Raw genomic sequence first — 19,918 nt, 5'->3', positions numbered from 1 at the left:
ACACAGCAAGGGGAGTGTCCGACCTCTGCAGCTACATCACTGCTTCCCCATGCAGAGCAAGGTCCTTTACTGCAGCATGCTGGCAGAACAGGCTTTGCACTCACCCTCTAAGCCAGTGGTTCTCAACCTTTCTAGGGCCGGGACCCCTTGGTAACATTTGCCAAGTTGTGGCGACCCCCAAAGGTAAAATTTAGGGATGACCCAGCTGCTGCAGCGACATATGGAGGCGTGGCAGGAGAACTGACACTGCTGCGCTAGGAGAGAGCTGAGGAGGACTCTCACCTTGCACAGCGACCCACTGCTATAGGCAAAGACAGGACCGGGCTCTGCCACTGGAACTAGAAGAATTGGATTTAAAGTGTGTGGCTATATAACGTATGAGGTACATACTCCGCAGTACTGTCACTGATAGGGATGGGCTCGGGCGTGTTCCCAGCTCCACGTGCCGAGCCCGCCAGGAAGCTGACAGCGCGCAGTGTCAATCACCGCCACTGAGACATTGCCCGATCTCTGCAGCTGCGGACCGGGAAAATGGAATGCATAGCTAGAGGTGTGTTTTACATATTTTTTTTGCTTGAATACATATTGCTGCTGTCAATCACTAGAAGGGGACCTGGTGGAGAACTTCAGGTCCCCCTCTGCTGATTGGCAGCATCAGAGGACTGTTGCAATAGGTAGTTGGCTATTGGCTTTTGCAAAGTGAAATAGCCAATAGGAATCTAGCTATGCATTCCTATGGTGGTTTTTTTTTTTTTTCTGACTAGGCGACCCCTGGCAAATCGTCATTCGACCCCCGAGGGGGTCCCGACCCACAGGTTGAGAACCACTGCTCTAAGCGCTACGTTTGCACACGTTCTGCAACCTCAGTGCCAGGTTTGCACTCACCCCTCACCCTCTTAGCAATAGGTTTGCACTCGCCCCTCACCCTCTTAGCAATAGGTTTGCACTCGCCCCTCATCCTCTTAGCAATAGGTTTGCACTCGCCCCTCACCATCTTAGCAATAGGTTTGCACTCGCCCCTCACCATCTTAGCAATAGGTCTGCACTCGCCCCTCACCATCTTAGGACCAGTTTTGTAACTGCACTGCACCCTCCACTCTCTTAGCGCCAGGTTTGCACTGGCCCCACACCATCTTAGCGCCAGGTTTGCACTTGCCATCCACAGGTGTAAACAATAGCCTGCAGGGGAGACTAGTACATCCACGCTGTTTAGCATGAATGTGGAACCCAAGCATTTTCCAACCCCACTACACTATGCCTGAATGGCCAGCATTACTCATTTATTAGTCACAGCGGGGTATCAACAATCAGGTGTGCACTAACATTGAGCTGGAGTAGCCTCCCCTATCATGGTCAGTTCCTAAAACTGCTGCTGGAGTTTCAGTGTTGTGAAACTTTGACCTAGTTTTCTATAAACCTCAAGCTTAAGCTTAACATACAGGTTATAATACGATCATACAATATTTTTGCAATCAACTATAATATTACTGGCTGATATTAGGACCTACCTAATCTATCCGAAAAATTTGTATTAAATCTGACAGACCCTTGCATTACATACCTGTTAGTAGATCAAGAGTAAAGTTTTCATCTAGATTTTTACTTTTCAAATGAGGAGCTCAATGAGATCTACCAACGAAAAAAAAACAACTGCAATCAAGCCCGGGAGGGGGCGTGGCAGTGCATTGAAGTCAATGGTACCGCAGCCACGCCCCTCACCCGCAGTGCCATTGCCCGCACCCAGAACGCATGCACATTAGTGCCTGGGTTTCCGGTCCAATGTGATCTGCAAAAATGCAGGGGGACAGATAGGCCTTTCTCACCCCTCTTATGAGTATTGGTGCACTTTTGTGCCCAAGGCAAGAGGGGGAAAGAAAGAGAAGAAGAAGAAACAACAAAAAAAGACCCCCCCCCCGCATTCAGAAAATATTTACTATCATCCAGTTTCTGAATGGGGAGAATCCTCTGTACTGAGTGCTACTCCCCATTGAGAAACTCATGAATGAAAAGGAAGTGATGTAAAAGCACTTCCTGTTCATTCATAACTGGGGACCAATTGTAAATAATGAGGGACACATATTACTAACACTGGAGTGATCAGCTGATCGCTCCAGCGTTTGCTCTGCACAGAGGATCGGAACATATCACTGATATGTACCGATCGGCCACACACACGGGGGCTCAGCCTGCAGCTTTTCCTCTGGATCCCCGCTGCTTTTCCCCCGCCTGTATGCAGCTGGGATCCGAAGAGAAGTGAAGGAAGTGCTGCAGCCGTCAGAGAAGGGAGCCGTTGTCGTGGCAGCATGGCCTAGCGGTGAGGAGAGAAACGCCTGTCAGATCCTGGCCGAGCGTCTCTCTCCTCACCATTCGGCCATGCTGCTTTGACAGCGACTCCCTCCTCCGTTCCCCTGCCACCGGCTGCAGCGCTTCATTTCTCCTTGGATACCTGCTGCATACAGATGGGGAGAGCAGCGGGGATCCAGAGTAGAAGCCCCCCATGGCGGGAGGACAGGACACAGCCGATCGCGATCTACCAGTATTCGCTTTGCGATTGACTGGTAGATCGTGATCGACCCAATGGGCACCCCTGGTTTAAAGGAATGTGTAAAATGATTGTAAAATGTGCGGTATCATCATTGCACTAAACATTCTTCTCTCCTGTGTACCGAAGCTACCCGATGTGCAACAATGGTCTACAATAGATTAATATCCTGACTGGGTTAGGGTATGAGCAGTATGCATAACCTAGCCTGGTCATATTATTCTATTGGGGCTCATGCACACAGGTGCACTTAGGGGTGTATGATATAAATGTGGGCTATTTTTAGCACCGGGGACTACACAGCCACCCATAGATATAGAAAGTCTGTGTTTGGGAAATACGTCTGTAGATACCAGTGTATACCTATACCCGTGTACAGCCATTCACATCTATGGGTGGCTGTGCACACAAGACAAGAAGACCCGAGCATTGAAAAAAGCCGACATTTACAATGTATGCCCCTAAATGTATCTGTGTGCATGGGCCTTTATAGCTGAATGCCCAGTGAAAGCTGCAATACACAGGGGAGAAGAGTCATCTCATCAGTATGAGTGTGCACAAGCATCTGCCCAAGAAGAAACGAAACATACTTTTGTCTGGAAACACAAGGGGGAAATGTATCAAATCTGTAGCAGGTGCTCATGGCAACAAATCAGCTTCTCTTCAGTCAAACTCAAGTTAAAATGAAAGATAGAAGCCGATTTGTTGCCATGGGCAACTGCTCCAGTTTGGATCAATTCCCCTCTATGTGTCCTCAGCTTTGTACATATGTTTGTAGAATTACGCTAATTAATAATGAGAGATTTACAAAGCTCCCGTAGACTGTGGTTGGGAGACACTAATATTAATAACAGTTCTTCCTCTGCAGATCTGTATAAATTCTTTAATCATTTCTTTTTTTTGTACACAACAATGTAATCTTTCCAAATGATGCAGACAACAAAAGCTACACCAGGTTAGAACAATGTATTTATTTATATTTTAACGCCCAGTTAAAATGACTTTGCAATATCATTTACTGTACTGTAGATTTTATTTCAGTATGGATAAAGATGGAAACATACACGAGGTCAATAAAGTCTTTTGTAAACTATATACCTTGCTGATCTGAATGTGAAGGTCATCTGACTGCAAAAAAGGTAAATGGACACATTTTCTATTAAGTTTGGAAAATAAGGGAAGACTTCTTAACGTCTTATACTTAACAGTCAAGTTGTTGACAGCGTGAATCAACCTGTCATGACAGAAATGAGGAAGTGGCCACTGCCGATTACAGGTTGTCACGCTAGTCCTAAATCTACTTCATAGTGACTGGAACAAGTATAGAAGGTGCCAGGACACTTTGCACACGCTTGTTTTGGTGCGGTAAGAAGTAGTCAAGCAAGAATAAAAGTGTGGTATACACGCAACATTCGATAATGCCATCAGGGGCTTGGTGACTGTTTGAAATTTCAATTGATTTTCTTTTCCACTTAAACATTTGATTTTGGAAAGAAAGAATGGAGTTTACACGTTTTTTTTCCACGTACAAAAAATTTCCAACATGCGCCTTTCATTTTTTTCCTCATTGCGGTCGAAATCAAGCAGTTTGACCCGATCAACTATTAGAAAGTCGAACAAGAATTCCAAAATTGATTTTGTTCATTCAAAATTCTAACTGGGAATACCCTACTTAATGATGACAGTCCCAGAGTCTGCAGCTGCTAAAACAACTCAGCAGTGCTAACTCTAAGGCCCCAGTCACACTTGCGGCACACATTTTGCCATGCATTAGCCCATTCATTTCAAATATAGCACACTTCATGTTTTGGCCATGCGTTTATTGTGCGTCAATGCATAGGCAAGACATGTTTTTCCTGTCATTTTTGGGGCACCATTAACAAGTAATGGCACAGCAAACGCATGATGTGTTTTTCCCACGTTGCGTGAACATGTGGCATGTGTTCACAGGCACAGCAAGTGTGAACGTGGCTGGGGGGGGGGGGGGGGGGGAAGGTAGAGTGGCATTTGTGATGCCATAGAAGTTGTGAGACAAAGTATAAGAACAGTATGCAAGCTGGCCCATAACCATTGCATTAGGCTTGAGAAAAAAAGAGAATGCATTCAAATAACAGATTTGACAAAAATACATAAAGAAATAACACCAATATATGGTTACTAGTTCCTAAAGCGAATCTGTGTTTTACACATGCAGGGCACAACAAGTATGTTTTAATGTCACCCTCCCCTGCAGCACATACTTAATGTTACTTCACTTTCCCCAATGTTCCGTCCAGGGAAGAAAACACAAGTGCTAGCGGGTAAGAAGGAGCATGCAGCTCAATCCTCCTCCTTTCATGTGACAGTGCTAGCACTTGGATCATATGAGGGCTACTAGAGAGCCCAAAGCCCTGGGTAAGCAACAAATAGTGACTGATTGTACTTAGGGCTTCTTTTCCATGCGCTCATCAGATGAGCAGAGCAATGGAAGAGTGAAGATAAGGTGAGCATGTGATTGGACAGTAAAAGAAGAAACAGCAGACAGATATACTTATTTCTCTGCTCCTCCTAACAGCATGTTCCTTGTTAGCACACGTGCATTGTAGCACAACTGACTGGCTCCCTGTGCTGCTTCTCTTGCCCTACTCTTGAGCTCCTCTGTACAGTGAAGAGACTGATACCAAGTCAAATTCTTCTTGTATTTATAGAAAATATAAATGTAATTATGTATTATTGAATACAGACTTGCATCATTTTTTATATCTGCATGGGACGTCAGCTTTAAGCCCCAGTGTCACAGGAATCACAGGAGACTATATGGCTTCTATCTTCCCATTTGGATAATCTATCTGGTAAAATCTGACACAGAGCTGCCATTGGTGCAAGGAGCTTTAGAACAATTTACTTTATCTGTGTCAGAAGTAGGAATTGAATATTACAACAATGTATTATTTAATAAATCATATTCTTCTCCCATAATCTCTCCACGTTTAATCAGTACTGTTCTGATCTCACAAATTAAAAGAGAACGTCAGACATTACTGTATGAAGATTTCTGTAATTGTTCTAGCCAATAAGCAGAGTGATTTGTGTTTTTACTTATATCTGAGTTTTGTGGCCTTACTTTGCACTGGCACCAGGTTATCTGCGGGATTCATGCAATATCATTTGATCCAACAACTGACAGGTAGATATTGCTGACTGGAATTTTCTAGAGACTTCACGAGAATGGATAATCATTTAGCACAAATATCCATAAAGTTCATGGAAAAAAATATCACGGGAAACCCGTAAAAATGACAGAAGTGCACTAAATGCTAAAATGATATCCATGTCACAATGTCTGCTATAACAAGCTCTCTTTTGGGGTTCTTCTTTAAAGGGTTAGGGCTTTTCCCCATAGTTCTCCTTATGGTAACGGGAGGACACAAACTAGCGTCCTCCCGTCACCCTAAGCTCAGTATACTGCGAGCTACAGCTCCCGATGCCGCAGCTGAAGCGGATCCCGACAATTATGTCTGGATCCGCCCAGCTGCGTGACAGCTGGCTCTGCCTATCTAGAGGCAGAGCCAGCTGTACCCGCCCTGTCCGTTCCGCCAGTCAGCGCTGGAGTATCGGAGCAGGGAATCCAGCCCTCCCGTCAGGGCAGACAGGATGGAGAAAACCGGTATGTGTTCGCTCACTTCCCGATCTACTGAGCCGACCTGTGACAGTCTCATTGTCACAGGTCGGCTAGAACTAGGAGGTGAGTGAAAAGCACTCACCTCATAGTTCTCCTTTACAGGAACCCTGTACAGAAAGAAATACAAAGGCTGCCATTACTAGCCTTCTTCTGAGAATGTTAGTAGCCTTGCTGGCTTCACATACATTAGAAAGTCAGACCTGATCTGTACCGCTTCTCTCGGGTCATAAACTCATAGTACTAGAGTCTACATTGAGTGTTTGAGAGTCAAAGCTTCAAGATCAGAATGGCAGTTAGGCAAACAAAACGAAGGCTAGGTTAGCAATTTCAGGCTCTATTTTCTTAGCACAGGTTTGGTTTAAAGCTGAACTCCAGCCTTACCTTTAGTCTTGCACAGTTGTACAGGGTCCTCTTACTTTGATTCCTTTGCACATGGAACTTCTCACAGTGTACATTGGAAGCTGCATGTGAGGACATCCAACTTCATCTAATCCTTCCCAGGCTGATGGATCTCTGCACCACCCATTTTATTCATTGGATTTTACTTATTTCAATCATGGAGGCTCGGCATCACTCACCATGTGCCCATTACTTAAGGAGACCTGTATGCAGATGCAGTCTACCTAGTATTGCACACTCATCCAAACAGATCTCCACCCATCGAGGCATTTTCATATTTGAAAAACTCCTCCCAAGAGTCAGCGCGTTGCTTGCATCAGAGCGGAGGGCTCTTGAGGAGTACTAAGACAGAGTGCTTGATGTTTTTAGGAATAAAGTAGTACAGCACCCTTCCGGCCCTCCCACCAATCATGATCTGCCCGAGTTGTATAGCGCAGCACAGAGATCCAGTGATGACATTGCTGGGTCTAAAACAAGGTATGCAATGAAAACACAAAGGATTCATTAAAAGATTTTACTAGCATGTTGATAAGGGGGAAAGGAGGAACCAGGGAAAGCAAAATATAAGCAGATTAAACTTCAGCTATGGCTGACTGCCTAAGTGATCTAATGTAACCATTCTGTTCTCGAGTCATCAATGTTGTCCAGTTTCCAACTTTATCCATAAAAGTTTTGCCGCATATTTTTAACCGCAGTCATTTCAAAACAACGGACATACAAGAGAACAAAGAGGCTGTCCTGCTGTGACAGCACATCAGAAACAAGTAAACTGCTCTCGGTGGTATAAAATCCAACTGGGTCACTAATACAATAATATACATTTTGCTAAAGTATCGGTGCATCTAAGGTAAACTCTACAGAGCACATAGGCAGTGGAATGTCTTCAGAAGAGATGTTTCTGTACCAGCCAGTCTTGCAGTATCCTGTCATTTTAGAGCCCCTGTCAAGTAGCTTTAACAAGGCATGAATGTTTGGCACAGACATATAAGTGCTTCAAAAGAAATAGAACAGGTATGTTATGCTGCTTCAGCTTGTATGTACAATATTGACTACTGTTAATATGTATTGTATGATAAGCCTGAACATGAGACTGAGCAAACAGCCTCTCTGCAAGGGTAGTTCTTCATTTACCCAGAACATTTAATGGATCGTCAAACATGGAGGAAACTTTAGTGTCCTGCTTGGTGTCGGATGTTGGAGGAGTGGACTTGGCTTTTGGTTTACTTTTCTTTGTGCTGGAGGCAGAGGTCGAAAATATATCATCTGCATGGGAGCAAATACATAATGAATGACTTTTGTTATTAAAGTACAGTAAAAAGGTAGATTTTTTTACAGATCCTACTATTAATTGAATATGGCCTTGCAGCTACATCAGATGATCCTACACTGATGGACGCCAAGCAGATCAAAACTGACAAACATCAGAAGGATAAGTACAGGCTAAAAACTAGCTACAGACATTGGACTCTAGCACCCTCACACTAGACCTCCAGCACCAGATATCTCAGGGGAATACTGATTGGCCCTCATCTTTCCCCACCTAAGACAATACCTGGAATGTCTACTAGGACTTGAAAGTGCCTATATACAAAGAATCTGGCAGGCTCAGACAACAGCCTTGTAATCTCCTTCTGAACGTTAAAGTAAACCTATGATGAAAAAAATATGGGAACTGCAAATGCTTACTTCCTGAAAATACAAGCTCCCTGGCTATTATTCGGAACCTTTGCCAAGTACGCAGATACGCCTAGTCATTTGCAAGAGAGCCACCATGACAGCTAAGCAAGTTGAATTTTCTGTGGGGTTAAGCAATGGCAGTCTCTGCGTTTCTGTAATCGCCTAGTCTCCTAGTTTACACTGGCTTCACCTTGACTATATCAGTCTGACCAGCAGTATGTACACCGGACAAGGTTATTCACAAAAAGGTGAAGCGTTTGGAGAAGGCAGGAGAAGTGAACAATCTAGGACAACATAGCTGAACTGGAAAGTGAGCTGAATTGGAGAATTTTTCCCAAATCGGCTATTTTGTCCTAGATTGTTCACTTCTCCAAACTCTTCACCCTTTTGTGAATAACCTTGCTAGTATTTACATAGTCTTTAAAAAACTGTCAAGATGCTTGTTTTGCCCTTTTAGTTATAGTCTTGTACGTGCTGAATACATATCTTAAAGTGACATTAAAGCCAATTTTTTTCCACTTCCCCCCCAATGCTAATTAAAGCACTTACCTTAATGACGTCTCTTAATCTGATCTTCTCCTTTCCCGTCCTTTTCAGCCTTCTCTCCAGCGCTGCGGTGGGTCTCCGATCCAGCGCTGACTCCTCTGAGCTTGCTGGCACTTCCTATCCCACGGTGCCTGCATGCGGGTGCATGGGTCCATAGACTTAACTTTCGTCTCTCCTCGTCCCCCCGGCCGAAAATCTGAACTGCGCACGCGCTTGCCCCAAGATACTTTGCGGCCGCCCGAGCAGTTACGGATTTTTGGACGGCAGCGCGCGGCAAAGGCAGGGGTAAGTTTAAATTGCTTTTAAAGTGTTTTTAAAAAAAACAAAAACTTTTTGCATATATCTACTACTTGCTAGCAGTAGATATATGCAAAAAAAAAAGCAGAGGGTTTAGAAACCCTTTAAGGATAGTGCTGCCTCAATCTTAAAAAAAAAAAAGAAGTTGCATTTTCAGCAAGCTTCAATAGATGCAGAAGCTTCCCAGAGTCCTACTGAAGCTTCATACAGGCAGCCATCACATTTAGATCTGCATTCAACATTTCCACACTGGAGCTGAAGGACGGTGCACAACATACAAGCCGTAAAAGATGAAGTGGAACGGAGAAGCTGTTAACAAATGAGGAGGGTGTCATAAAACAAGAGGGGAGAGAGAAGGCGATCAGTTTAATTGGTAGAAAATTGGTAGAAAAGGGAGGCTCCTTGGCAGAATACAAGAAAAACAAATAAGAATCATGGGTGAAAGAATGAGAAGAAAAAAAACACAGATGGAACAAAAGAAACCTAAAAAGTGAAGGACCAAAAAGAGACAAAACATGCAAAACAAACTAGGGATGCATCGATACCGGTATTGAGTAGGAGTACTGATAATTTTTTTTCCGGTACTCGCCGATACCGAAAGTCTAATTAAGGAAGCCAGGCGAAGTGTAAAGACTAGCCACACGGCTTCCTGATTAGCAGGGAAGCCGTCCTTCCTTATCAAGTCATTCAAATTGATGGGGAGGTCAAAGCTGTTACCTTGCTTACAACTCACTTCTGCCTTAATACGTTTTTTAGGTTCTGCACTCCTATCAGAATACTAAGCCCAACCTTTGCACGCTAAACACGTTACAACTCAACATCTCAAGCTATACATACCCATATCATCATCAAATATGGACTTGGCTTCCACTTTCTTTTTAGATTTCTTCTCCTTAGGTTTGTGTGTGAGATCAGCAAAAATATCTGAATGATCATCAAACATATTTGCTTCAGATGCTGTCTTCTCTTTTGGCTTTTTCACTGATTTAATGGCTTCTGCTGCAAATATATCATCCTAAAATATTAAAAAGAATGGATAGCCATAATAAATGCTTAGGGAGTTTTACTAAAGATAGTTCAGTAGCTATCATTTTTAAGAAACATATTATAGTAAAAAATCACAACCTCATTTGCAGTCAGAGGCTGGTATGCCATAATCCTGAATCAAACAACACATACCTCAAATATATCAGCTGCAGTCTTAGTGACTTTGGGTGGAACAGGATCCTGAACAGGATCTACTTTCTTCTGAGATTTTTGAGCTCCAAAGAGATCATCATCAGGTTCATTGTCTAGCATAGATGTGGGTTGGAATGTTTTCTTGTGTTTTTCCTTTACTGATTTAAAGAGGTCATCATCACTGCCATCAGCATCAATCACTGAAGCTAAAGATTTATTTCCCTCTTTCCCGGGCTGGCTGGAAGCTTCATTCACAGGAAGCTTTCCTTTCTGCCTGGAAGTACCTGGATCAGGTAATGAATTACTGCCAAAGAGATCAGAACCAAACAAAACATTAACATCAGGAGTGAGCGGATTTACAGGAGCTTTTGGTTTTGTTCTGGACTGTACATCATTCTCAGAGAATGATAGCTTCATGCTGGAAATGGGCTCCTCTTTATCTGGTTGCCAGTTAGACTGAGGAAGTGCAGCTTTAGATGATGTATCTTGTGGGGGAGATATTGGGGATGAATCGCTAATGTCTCCGACTTCACCAGTATCTTGAGATGCATGCTTTCTGCCCATTCTTGTAGGAGGTCTCCTCTTTCCACCAACTTTGGCACGAGACTGAGGAGGAAACAATCATTAATCAAGTTCAGAACAAAAGAACTAATCAACATAAATAGAAAAATAAAAGAGAATATTCAGTAAAATTAACTGCCTCCGGGCCGGCCGTAGTAAAAAAACGGCCGGCCAGGAGCTCTCTAGATCTGAGCGGGCGTCTCTAGACGTCCGCTCAGACACGCCCCCTTGCGCGCGCGAGCGGGAAATGGCCGCAATTTAAAAACGGGCAGCGATGCCCGTTAATATACATGCGATCCCTTGTATTTAGCGACGATCGGTGTGGCCCCCCCCTCCCTCTGCTGTCCCCCCCGCCATTGTCCCGCTGATCCCGGGCTCCGCTGTGCCCGGTGGGAGCCCGGGATCAGCATGTCGCCTGTGACACAGGGGATCAGAGAGAGCTCGGTACACGAGCTCCCTCCGGTCCCCTCTCCTCTGAAAGAATGCGGAAGTGTTGTATAATACATCACTTCCGCATTCTTGTGTCACTCTCCAGCTTCAGAAGCTGGAAAGAAGCTGATGGAGCAGATCTGTGCTTCATCAGCTTCTTTTGGGGGGTCCTAGGTGACATTAGGGGTCTTGGAGACCCCTGATGTCTCCATCAAGAGGACCTGTCACATATTTTGCTATCACATAGGGGGGGTTTATTAGCCCCCGTATGTGATAGCAATAAAGTTTAGTGAAAAGAAAAAAAAAAAAAATTAAAGTCCACCCCCAAAACTGTCACAGTAGTCAGTGGGCTTATGTCAGCTTTTACTCAGGTCTTTCCATCAGCCGTTGTCCTAGCTGGTTACATGTGCAGCACAATGGCAACTGCAGAACTACATTTAGGCCAAGATAGCAATGTGCTCGGCGGATATGGGATAGGATAAGAGGGTTTAGTTTAAAATTCAGCAACAACAAAAATGTAAGACATGATAATTGGTGACAAGACACATGTCGGGATGCACTCTTTGTGCACCTATAGAATCAATATGAGATTTGTCACATTTAGTTGCTTCAGCTGGATTTGGTTATGACCTCATGTTTGCAAATAGTCCCTCCGTAAGCAACTGTCTGGGGGGAACAACTATTTGAGCAAGTTAGAAAACCCCTTATTATCCTGATGCGAGTGGGGGCCAGCATTCCGTTCCCTTCTTGACCCTTCACTCTCTATAGAAAATAGTTTTAAGCTTTGCAAAAAAGTTAAAAGTTTTAGAGCTTCCAGATCATTCAATGATACATTTAATGGGTGACCATATTAATATTTCACTGGAAAAAGGCAAAAAAAAAAAAAAAGTGTTCATACCTTGTTAGCATTATGGAGAGTGTCCACCTGTACAGGGGTTTCAAAGCTTACTCCTTCCCCGCTCTTCGTGGCAACATCCAAGCTTCGACTGCTCTCCGCAACTGGAAAATCAGAAATATCTGCCTCTGGAATAACATTCCTGAAACCTGACAGCTTGGGAACTGCACCTGGTAACAATGCCGCTGGATTGATGAGCAATTTTGCCTGCAAGTAAATGGAAAGCGAATTAGCTAATGCTTGCTAGCTTAATGTGGACATAGTAGATTTTGCAGGACCTGTAAGCAGAAGCCATAGGGAATAATAATAATAAAAAAAAAGTGCTCTGGGACAAGATACATGCACCACCCAAGTAAATCTATTCCGGTTGCAAATATTACCAGTGGGGAAAGAAAAAAAAAGCAAGAACGTTAGTTTCCAATGATATTCTCATTGTCTCAGCGGAAAACGTTGGTGCAGAAGAAATTAGGAAAGAACCGTAAATGTAAAATTCCATAGTTACTTGTAGTTGACCAATTCGAGAGGGACTTTTAGATTTAATGGGTGCTGGCTTTGTGGGTTTCTGTACAAAATGAAAGTAGAATAAAACAGCAGCACATTTTAAAGGCATCATTTATCTGTTACAGAACACTATTGGGTTTTTATCCCTAAGTATTAGGTTTTAAAGTGCACCTTGCTGGTCTCTTTCTGAAAATCCTAGATACCCGAATGTGTTTAACTTACATACTGAGTCTTAAAGCAAAAAGAAGCTTGCTGCCATTAAGTGTTACAGAACTTTTAGAATTCTTTATCTCTATACTTGCTCCAGGTCAGAGACTCAAAGTTTTGAAGCTAAGGATGCCAGGATATCGGTTTTTCGGTATCGAGTACGTGTAGCGATATTTTTTTTTCCGGCACCAAGTGACAAGGAAGCATGGAGCCAGCTTTCTGGCTAATTAGGAAGCTGGGCACCCTGTATTGACTTGTTACCTGGCTTCCTGATTGGTCAAAAAGCTGTCCAATCAGGAATCCGGACAATGTGTCATTACATGGTGCCAGGCTTCATTGATTGAAAAGGAAGCTGGCTCAAAGCTCCCTAGTCACCAGGTGACGAGGGAGCATGAAGCCAGGGGGCGAGTCATTACACGCTGCCCGGTTTCCTAAATGGCAGGGGAGCCAGCTCCATGCCCCCTCGTCACCAAGTGACGAGGGGGCATGGAGCCAGCTTTCTGATATCAGAAGCTCAGGTATCGGGCTAGGCATCAGAGCATTTGGGCAAGTACGAGTACTCGCCCAATTGCTCGGCATCGGCACCGATACTAGTATTGGTGCATCCCTAATTGAAGCCAAGGTGTTATTTTTCCAGCCAGGAAACTAACATACCTGAAAAGAGAGGTCCCCCCCTTCTCTGCAGCAGTCTAAGGGCCCATTAAATCACCACATCTATACACAGTGCATAGACGTGATGGCACTGAGGAAGAGTACAATGCTGCAGTGGAGGAGGAGACATGCTGGAGGGAGCGATGTGAAAGCAGGAAGCCTAGGAGCTTTTGGCGAGTATAACTTTGTTATTCTTGAACCTAGACAAAAACGAGCAGTTAAACCTTTGCAGTGCAGGGGTAGCCCCACCGCAAGGTTTAAGAAAACGTTTTCCTGGAGTTCTTTAAACCATCTGGAAGATAACAACGATGCTTAAGTGCAGGCATCAACTATTTGGGTTATTCCTGAAATCCATCCCAGTGTCCCTGTGAAATCACAATGGATTCTGGCCTGTACCTAGTACCCCAACTACAGCCCAGGTCATGAACTAGCCCCACCTAATCATTCGACTGTCAAAAAACGAATTTCCCAAACATTTCTGCAAGTACCACCAACCAGTCTCAGTTTCCACACTTATACGTTACTGTGCGGGTATATTATCTGGTAAGAAAAAAACGCTGTCATTCTGTGACACGGCAACACTATAGGAAGTGATACATTGGTTTCAGGCTTCTCATAGAGGTCGATTTAGTAATAAAGTTGCATTTGTTATCTTTTCGTTGACGAAAGCACTAAGTCCTGCACACAAGGGCTCCAGTATGTGAAAGAATAATGGGGTGAATTTATCAAAACTAGAGCAGACAAAATCTGGAGCAGATTTGCACTGCCACCAGTCAGCTTCTCTCTCTCATTTTCAAATCTTACCTGAGCAAACAGGAGAGAGATGCTGATTGCTTGCCATGGCAACTGCTCCAGATTCTGTTTGCTCCAGTTTTGATAAATTCCCCCCAATGTATACACATTGTTTCCAACTAGTTATTTTCTTCCCAAATGATATGCAACAAAGCTGCACAAACCTCTCCACCTTCTGTCTTTATTATTGTTTCCTTCTTTGCTACGTTCAAGCTGCTGGGTTCTTTGGATGGTTCCAAACTGGGTTTTTTGACAAAAGTATTCTACAATAAAAAACAAAAACAAATGGAATTTGGTTTTTGCACTTTCTCCAGGCTACCCAAGGTAGGCAACATTTTGGGATTTAAACAGACCAGACAATATCACTTAACATAAAGCAAATGTTGTAGGATACTTTGCATTCTATACTGTATATGCACACCTCACAATGATATACATATTATTTATGTGACTTTCTTCATGTTTTATAGCCCTTATGAACGGAGTGTATGACTGCTGAAGTACATTGGCTTCTTGTGGTTCTTTTTCTAAAGAAAATGTATTATCCTATGACTTATAAGTATTCAGCATTATGTATAAATGAGGTTTATCTGGAGACTGAAAATGCTCCCCTATTTATAGGGTTATACACCCGTCTTTATACTATGTGCCAAAAGTCGGCATTTTGACAATTAAGAAATGCAGTGTGTGGTCTCTTTTTCTCTGTAACCAGTCGGAAAGGGATGAAATAAGCTTGAAGGATAGAGTATGGCTGAGTCAGTCTGTTATTAAATCACCGGGAAAGTGTGGAACTGCGAGAAAACCACCTTGTTCTTACGGTACAGGTCATGGAAGGGAAACCTTTTACTAAATACTTTTAGCTGTACCAAAGCGAATTCAGAATATAACAACTATGATTAGAATGTTAAGATTATAGTAATTCTTCCACTTACCTACTAGACAAGATAATAATTCATCATTTTACATACTCATGGTAAGTGTAAATCACATCTCTACAATTACTTCAAAAGGTTACATCATACATGAATATCAAAGTCACTGTTTCAGCAGGTCAGCTGAACAACAGTGTAGATATGAGATGTCTTAAAGGAGAATTATTGGGAGAATAAAATATACTCTGCTATACTTTGAGCCGGCATGTGACACTGCAGCTGATTGCTCAGCTCAAGGTCTTTGCTATGCAGAGAGCGGTGACCGTCAGTCACCGCTCCCGGCAGGGATTCCCCCTTCCGCTCTTTCCAATCCACCAGCGCTCACTAGAGACAGACAGGGGAGAAACCGGGCAATCAGGCAGCGGGGTGGATCCCGACAATATTGTTGCCGGGATCCTTTCCGGCTGCGGCGTGGCTCTGCACTGTCAGCATTATAGTCGGCAACTGCCAAGTTTGGGTCACAGGAGTACAAAGTACAATCATATCCCAATGAGGTGGTCAATCTAAACTCACTAAAATCTTCCATTTATAAGCAAAATATCTGTATGTGTTCATTCATATTAGTTATACTGCACAAATACTAATTCAATTACTGGAGGCTTCTTGGGCTTAGCAGCACTAAAGAGATCATCTTCATCCTCCTCTCCAAACAATCCTAATCCATCCGATGGTTTAACGGCACTTAGTTCCTCAGTCTGTAATATACAGAACATAAATTAGTAACAAACATTGCCATCTCAAAAAGGGAAATTACCAACATTCTATTCTAAAAGAATACAAGAGAGTTTAGTCAATAATTAATATATGGAGGTTAACTATGGCAATCACATGAATTAATATGTACAAGTATATGGTCCCAACACCATTGATTACATTGATTATTATTTACAAGAACTAAAATGAACCCGCCTGGTCCTAAACACTGGCTAAGCTTTGGAATGTGCAAGTACTTGTGATAATGTACAAAGCAATTCCTTTGTCCCTATTAAGCCCTTGTACGAGTATTTCAGGCCCAGGCTGTATACCAGGACTCGGCATCTAACCAAGACAACACTGAGCCCCCGCCACCATTCATGGCACTGGGTCGCTGAATGGTGGAGCTGGGCTCAGTGTCAAGCTGGACAGAAGCAGAGCACTAGCAGATAACCTGTAATTCAAGCGACCCACAAGGACTGCTTTGGTATTATATCAGGTAATTGCTGACTCGACAAAGATCTTGCTCTTCAGCAGTAATATATGTTTAGCCTATTGCAGGAGGTTCACAGTCTGCAAAGTCTTTCCACAATGTATAAAAACGTTTACATCAAATGAAATAGGGCCAATTCTCTTGGAAAATTACTCAGTTTGGCTGGATTGACCCGTTAAGTAGGATGAATATTTGGCGATTTGAGACATGAAGAGTTCACCATTTTTAACTTGTATTCATAATTAGTTACTTTGAAATGTATGCAAGACATAAAAGAGCAAAGAGAGAAGAAAAGTAGAAAAACTTTTTATCCCAAAGCAGATGATCCAAACAGAAACAATAAGACCAGAACTTACAGCTTTCTTACTACTGCTGGCAAAGAGGTCTACGTCTGGATCATTATCTTTTTGAAGCTCATGACTGAAGAGAAGTTCCTCGTCTTGGAACACACGTGTACTTCTTGCCTGTGTGCCTTTCTCAATAGAGACCTAGCAAATAAAAGAAAGAGGCTGTTACTCAGTGTGGGTTTACTAACCAGTATATCAGTGGGTTCTCCTTGTAGCAATTACATCATATGAGGACCATGCCAGCTTTGCATAAAAACTACAGCAAAAGAACATGGGTTTGGCATCAATCAAAATGGACCATTTTTTAGATCATAGGTATTTGGTGCCAATTTTTAACAGCAATGACCTGGTGCATTGTATGTTTGTGCTTACATTGTTACTGTTAAAATATTATGAGTGGAGCTGCAAAAAAACTTCAACACTGTAGTTGTATTGGCAGAATTTTTGTTAACATTATGACTTCTGGCAATGTATCTTTACACCGTGGTGATGAGCCAACATTATTGCTGCTCCTTCTTGTCCAAATAGGTGACACTTCTATTTTCCCTTGGGTACATCTGCCATAAGATAATTAAGGAAACTGGCCTCTTTCTAAAACAATGCTATCTACCTGTCTGTGTCTAGTTTTACAATGGAGACATGGAACATGCATGCTGTAAATGAGTCTCAGGAAAGAGTCAGCATTCCTTATTTTCATACTGGTTCTGGGTCAGAGACTTAGAAATCATTGAAGCCAGAGCATTAGCACTGCAGCAAGGAAACTAATATTCTCAAGAGATCAGCTATTGCAGCCTCCAATTATTTTCTTATGACACACGTCCTTTGACTTTAATAGAGAAATTCACGTTATACTCCTGGCTGTACTGCCTGGCAGAGCTGTGGGAGTAACAAACGTACTAGGGCTGCAACAACTAATCGACATAATCGATTATAAATCGGTTGAAAAAGTTGACAACTTTTTCAATCATCGATTAATCGGCTTCCAATTAGTTGGCCCCGTTCTAGCTCCACACACGCTGTGCGCCGCACCTCCTCCCCACCTAACGCTCGCCGCTTCCAGACCTGCCCTCCCACATCCACGATCCACACGCCGCACCTCCTCCCCGCCTCACATCCATGATAGGCACAGGGACGCGGGGAGAAGTAAGGAGGAGCAGGTGTGGGGGGATGACAGCCGCCGATAGACAGGCCCGATCTCAGAAGCAAGTTGCTGGAAGACTGCTCAGGTAAGCATGCACTTTCCCCCACACGGTGCTCTATAATCTATTGCTGGGATTTGTATTCCTCTATAGCTGATGGTACATTGTGCTGTATATTATACCATCAGCTATAGAGGAATACAAATCCCAGCAATACATTATACACTGTATGTATAATGTATTGCTGGGATTTGTTGTATTTCTATATAGCTGGTGGTATTCTGCATTGCGCTGTATAGAGGACTACAAATCCCAGCAATAATACATTATACAGCGCAATGCGGAATACCACCAGCTATAGAGGACTACAAAACCCAGCAATAATACATTATACAGTGGTGCGATGCCGAATACCACTAGCTATAGAGGACTAGAAAACCCAGCAATAGTACATTATACAGCGCAATGCAGAATACCGCCAGCTATAATGTACTATTGCTGGGATTTGTTGTATTTCCCTATAGCTGGTGGTATTCTGCATTGTGCTGTATAATGTACTATTGCTGGGTTTTGTAGTCCTCTATAGCCGGTGCCAGTCTGCATTCATTGCTGTATAATTTTACTCTTTTCATTTCACTATATTGCACACCACACTTTTTACTTCCACCGCTCTAAGCTTGCTCCTGTGATGGACTACTAGTTTGTATTGACATTGTCATCCATCACTGGAGCCATTTTTTAAAATGTATTTTATCCGATTAATCGAACGTAATAATCGGCTAACTAATCGATTTTGAAAATAATCGTTCGCTGCAGCTCTAAAACGTACCTGAACAGAGTTACAAATTCAACTGTTAAACATGGTGGGGAATGTCCAGCCATCTACTCTTATGATGGTGCTGCATAGATGCCAAGAAAATATATCAACCCCCCTTTCCTTTAACCACTTGCCGTCCGCCCGTAGTAAAAAAACGTACGGACGGCACTGCAGAAATATGGCCTGGATGGGAAGGGGGTTTAACACCGCGGATGTCAACTGGTTAAAGCAGTAAAAGTTTTACTTAAATAAAAAAAATGGTGTCAAATCCTCATATGTACACTTCAGGGTTTATATGACAACACTGAAGATGGCTTTAAGCAGTAAGGCAAAGAGTGGCCCTTCTCCAAATACTATGGTTCCTTATATTATACTTATTCCTATTATCAAGAGTGAAATGCAGCTACCCTTTCTGAATCCTTTGGAGAAGCACTGGCCGACCGCAAATTTTCCATATCTTCATCATCCCCGTCTCCGAAAAGACTCAGCACATTAGTGCTCTTAGTCTTTGTATGTTTAAGAGTTGGTGGTGAAGCTGCAAACAAATCATCTGACTCTTTCACAGAAACAGATTTTTCCTAGGGACAGAAATCAAAAAGAACTTTCAGACATAGGAGCAACTAAAACTTTACAAAATTTGTGCAGAAATAGAATATAAACGGGACTGGAAACAGTAGACTGACAGGGAAGAAAGAGGTTGATGAAACCAGAACCTTTTTTTTTTTTTTAACAAAGCTGCATTCCTTTTTAGGAAAGAGATAAATAACTGCCTATGTAGTAAAAGCATATTAACATGACATGTAGAAATATACATTAAAATATGCACTTGGTTTTAACCCGACTTGAAATCATCTTACCATAATATTCTTCTGAACTGCAGGTGGTGCTGTATCCTCTACAGTAACAGGAGCCTTGGATTCGGGTTTTTTATCTACGCCAAACAACGATGACTTCTCTGTGTCGACTTTTCCAGGCACCGTCGTCTTTGCTTGTTCCTTACATAAGTGACAAATAGACATTATAGGAAAAAGGTGATAAAATACAAATGTTTATCATTTAACACTTTATTTAGGAGAATTTTTATGTTTAAAAAAAGCAAAAACATAGTGAACACATTTCCTTATTAGGGCCAGGACTAAAAACAAAATTATATATATTAT

The 19,918-nt window shown here is 42.7% G+C and overlaps 1 protein-coding gene across 1 annotated transcript in view; it reads right to left on the bottom strand.

The window, feature by feature from the left end:
* Positions 1-7,105: 7,105 nt before the first annotated feature.
* LOC108798491 (WASH complex subunit FAM21-like) overlaps positions 7,106-19,918 on the bottom strand; it is a 36,910-nt gene continuing 24,097 nt past the window's right edge. Inside the window, exons 21-30 of the mRNA XM_018570254.1 lie at positions 19,616-19,753; positions 19,166-19,336; positions 16,812-16,943; positions 15,863-15,958; positions 14,502-14,600; positions 12,689-12,754; positions 12,190-12,393; positions 10,302-10,907; positions 9,960-10,137; positions 7,106-7,865 (exon numbers count right to left, since the gene is read on the bottom strand). Coding sequence (XP_018425756.1) covers positions 7,726-7,865; positions 9,960-10,137; positions 10,302-10,907; positions 12,190-12,393; positions 12,689-12,754; positions 14,502-14,600; positions 15,863-15,958; positions 16,812-16,943; positions 19,166-19,336; positions 19,616-19,753 — 1,830 coding nt within the window. The 3' untranslated portion in view covers positions 7,106-7,725. The remainder of the gene's footprint in view (positions 7,866-9,959; positions 10,138-10,301; positions 10,908-12,189; positions 12,394-12,688; positions 12,755-14,501; positions 14,601-15,862; positions 15,959-16,811; positions 16,944-19,165; positions 19,337-19,615; positions 19,754-19,918) is intronic.

The sequence above is a fragment of the Nanorana parkeri genome, unplaced genomic scaffold (assembly GCF_000935625.1).
Source record: "Nanorana parkeri isolate BGI_ZX_2015 unplaced genomic scaffold, ASM93562v1 scaffold1488, whole genome shotgun sequence".
NCBI lineage: Eukaryota > Metazoa > Chordata > Amphibia > Anura > Dicroglossidae > Nanorana > Nanorana parkeri.
Note: the sequence above shows the minus strand (reverse complement) of the source record. Positions and strands in the feature narration are given on the sequence as shown.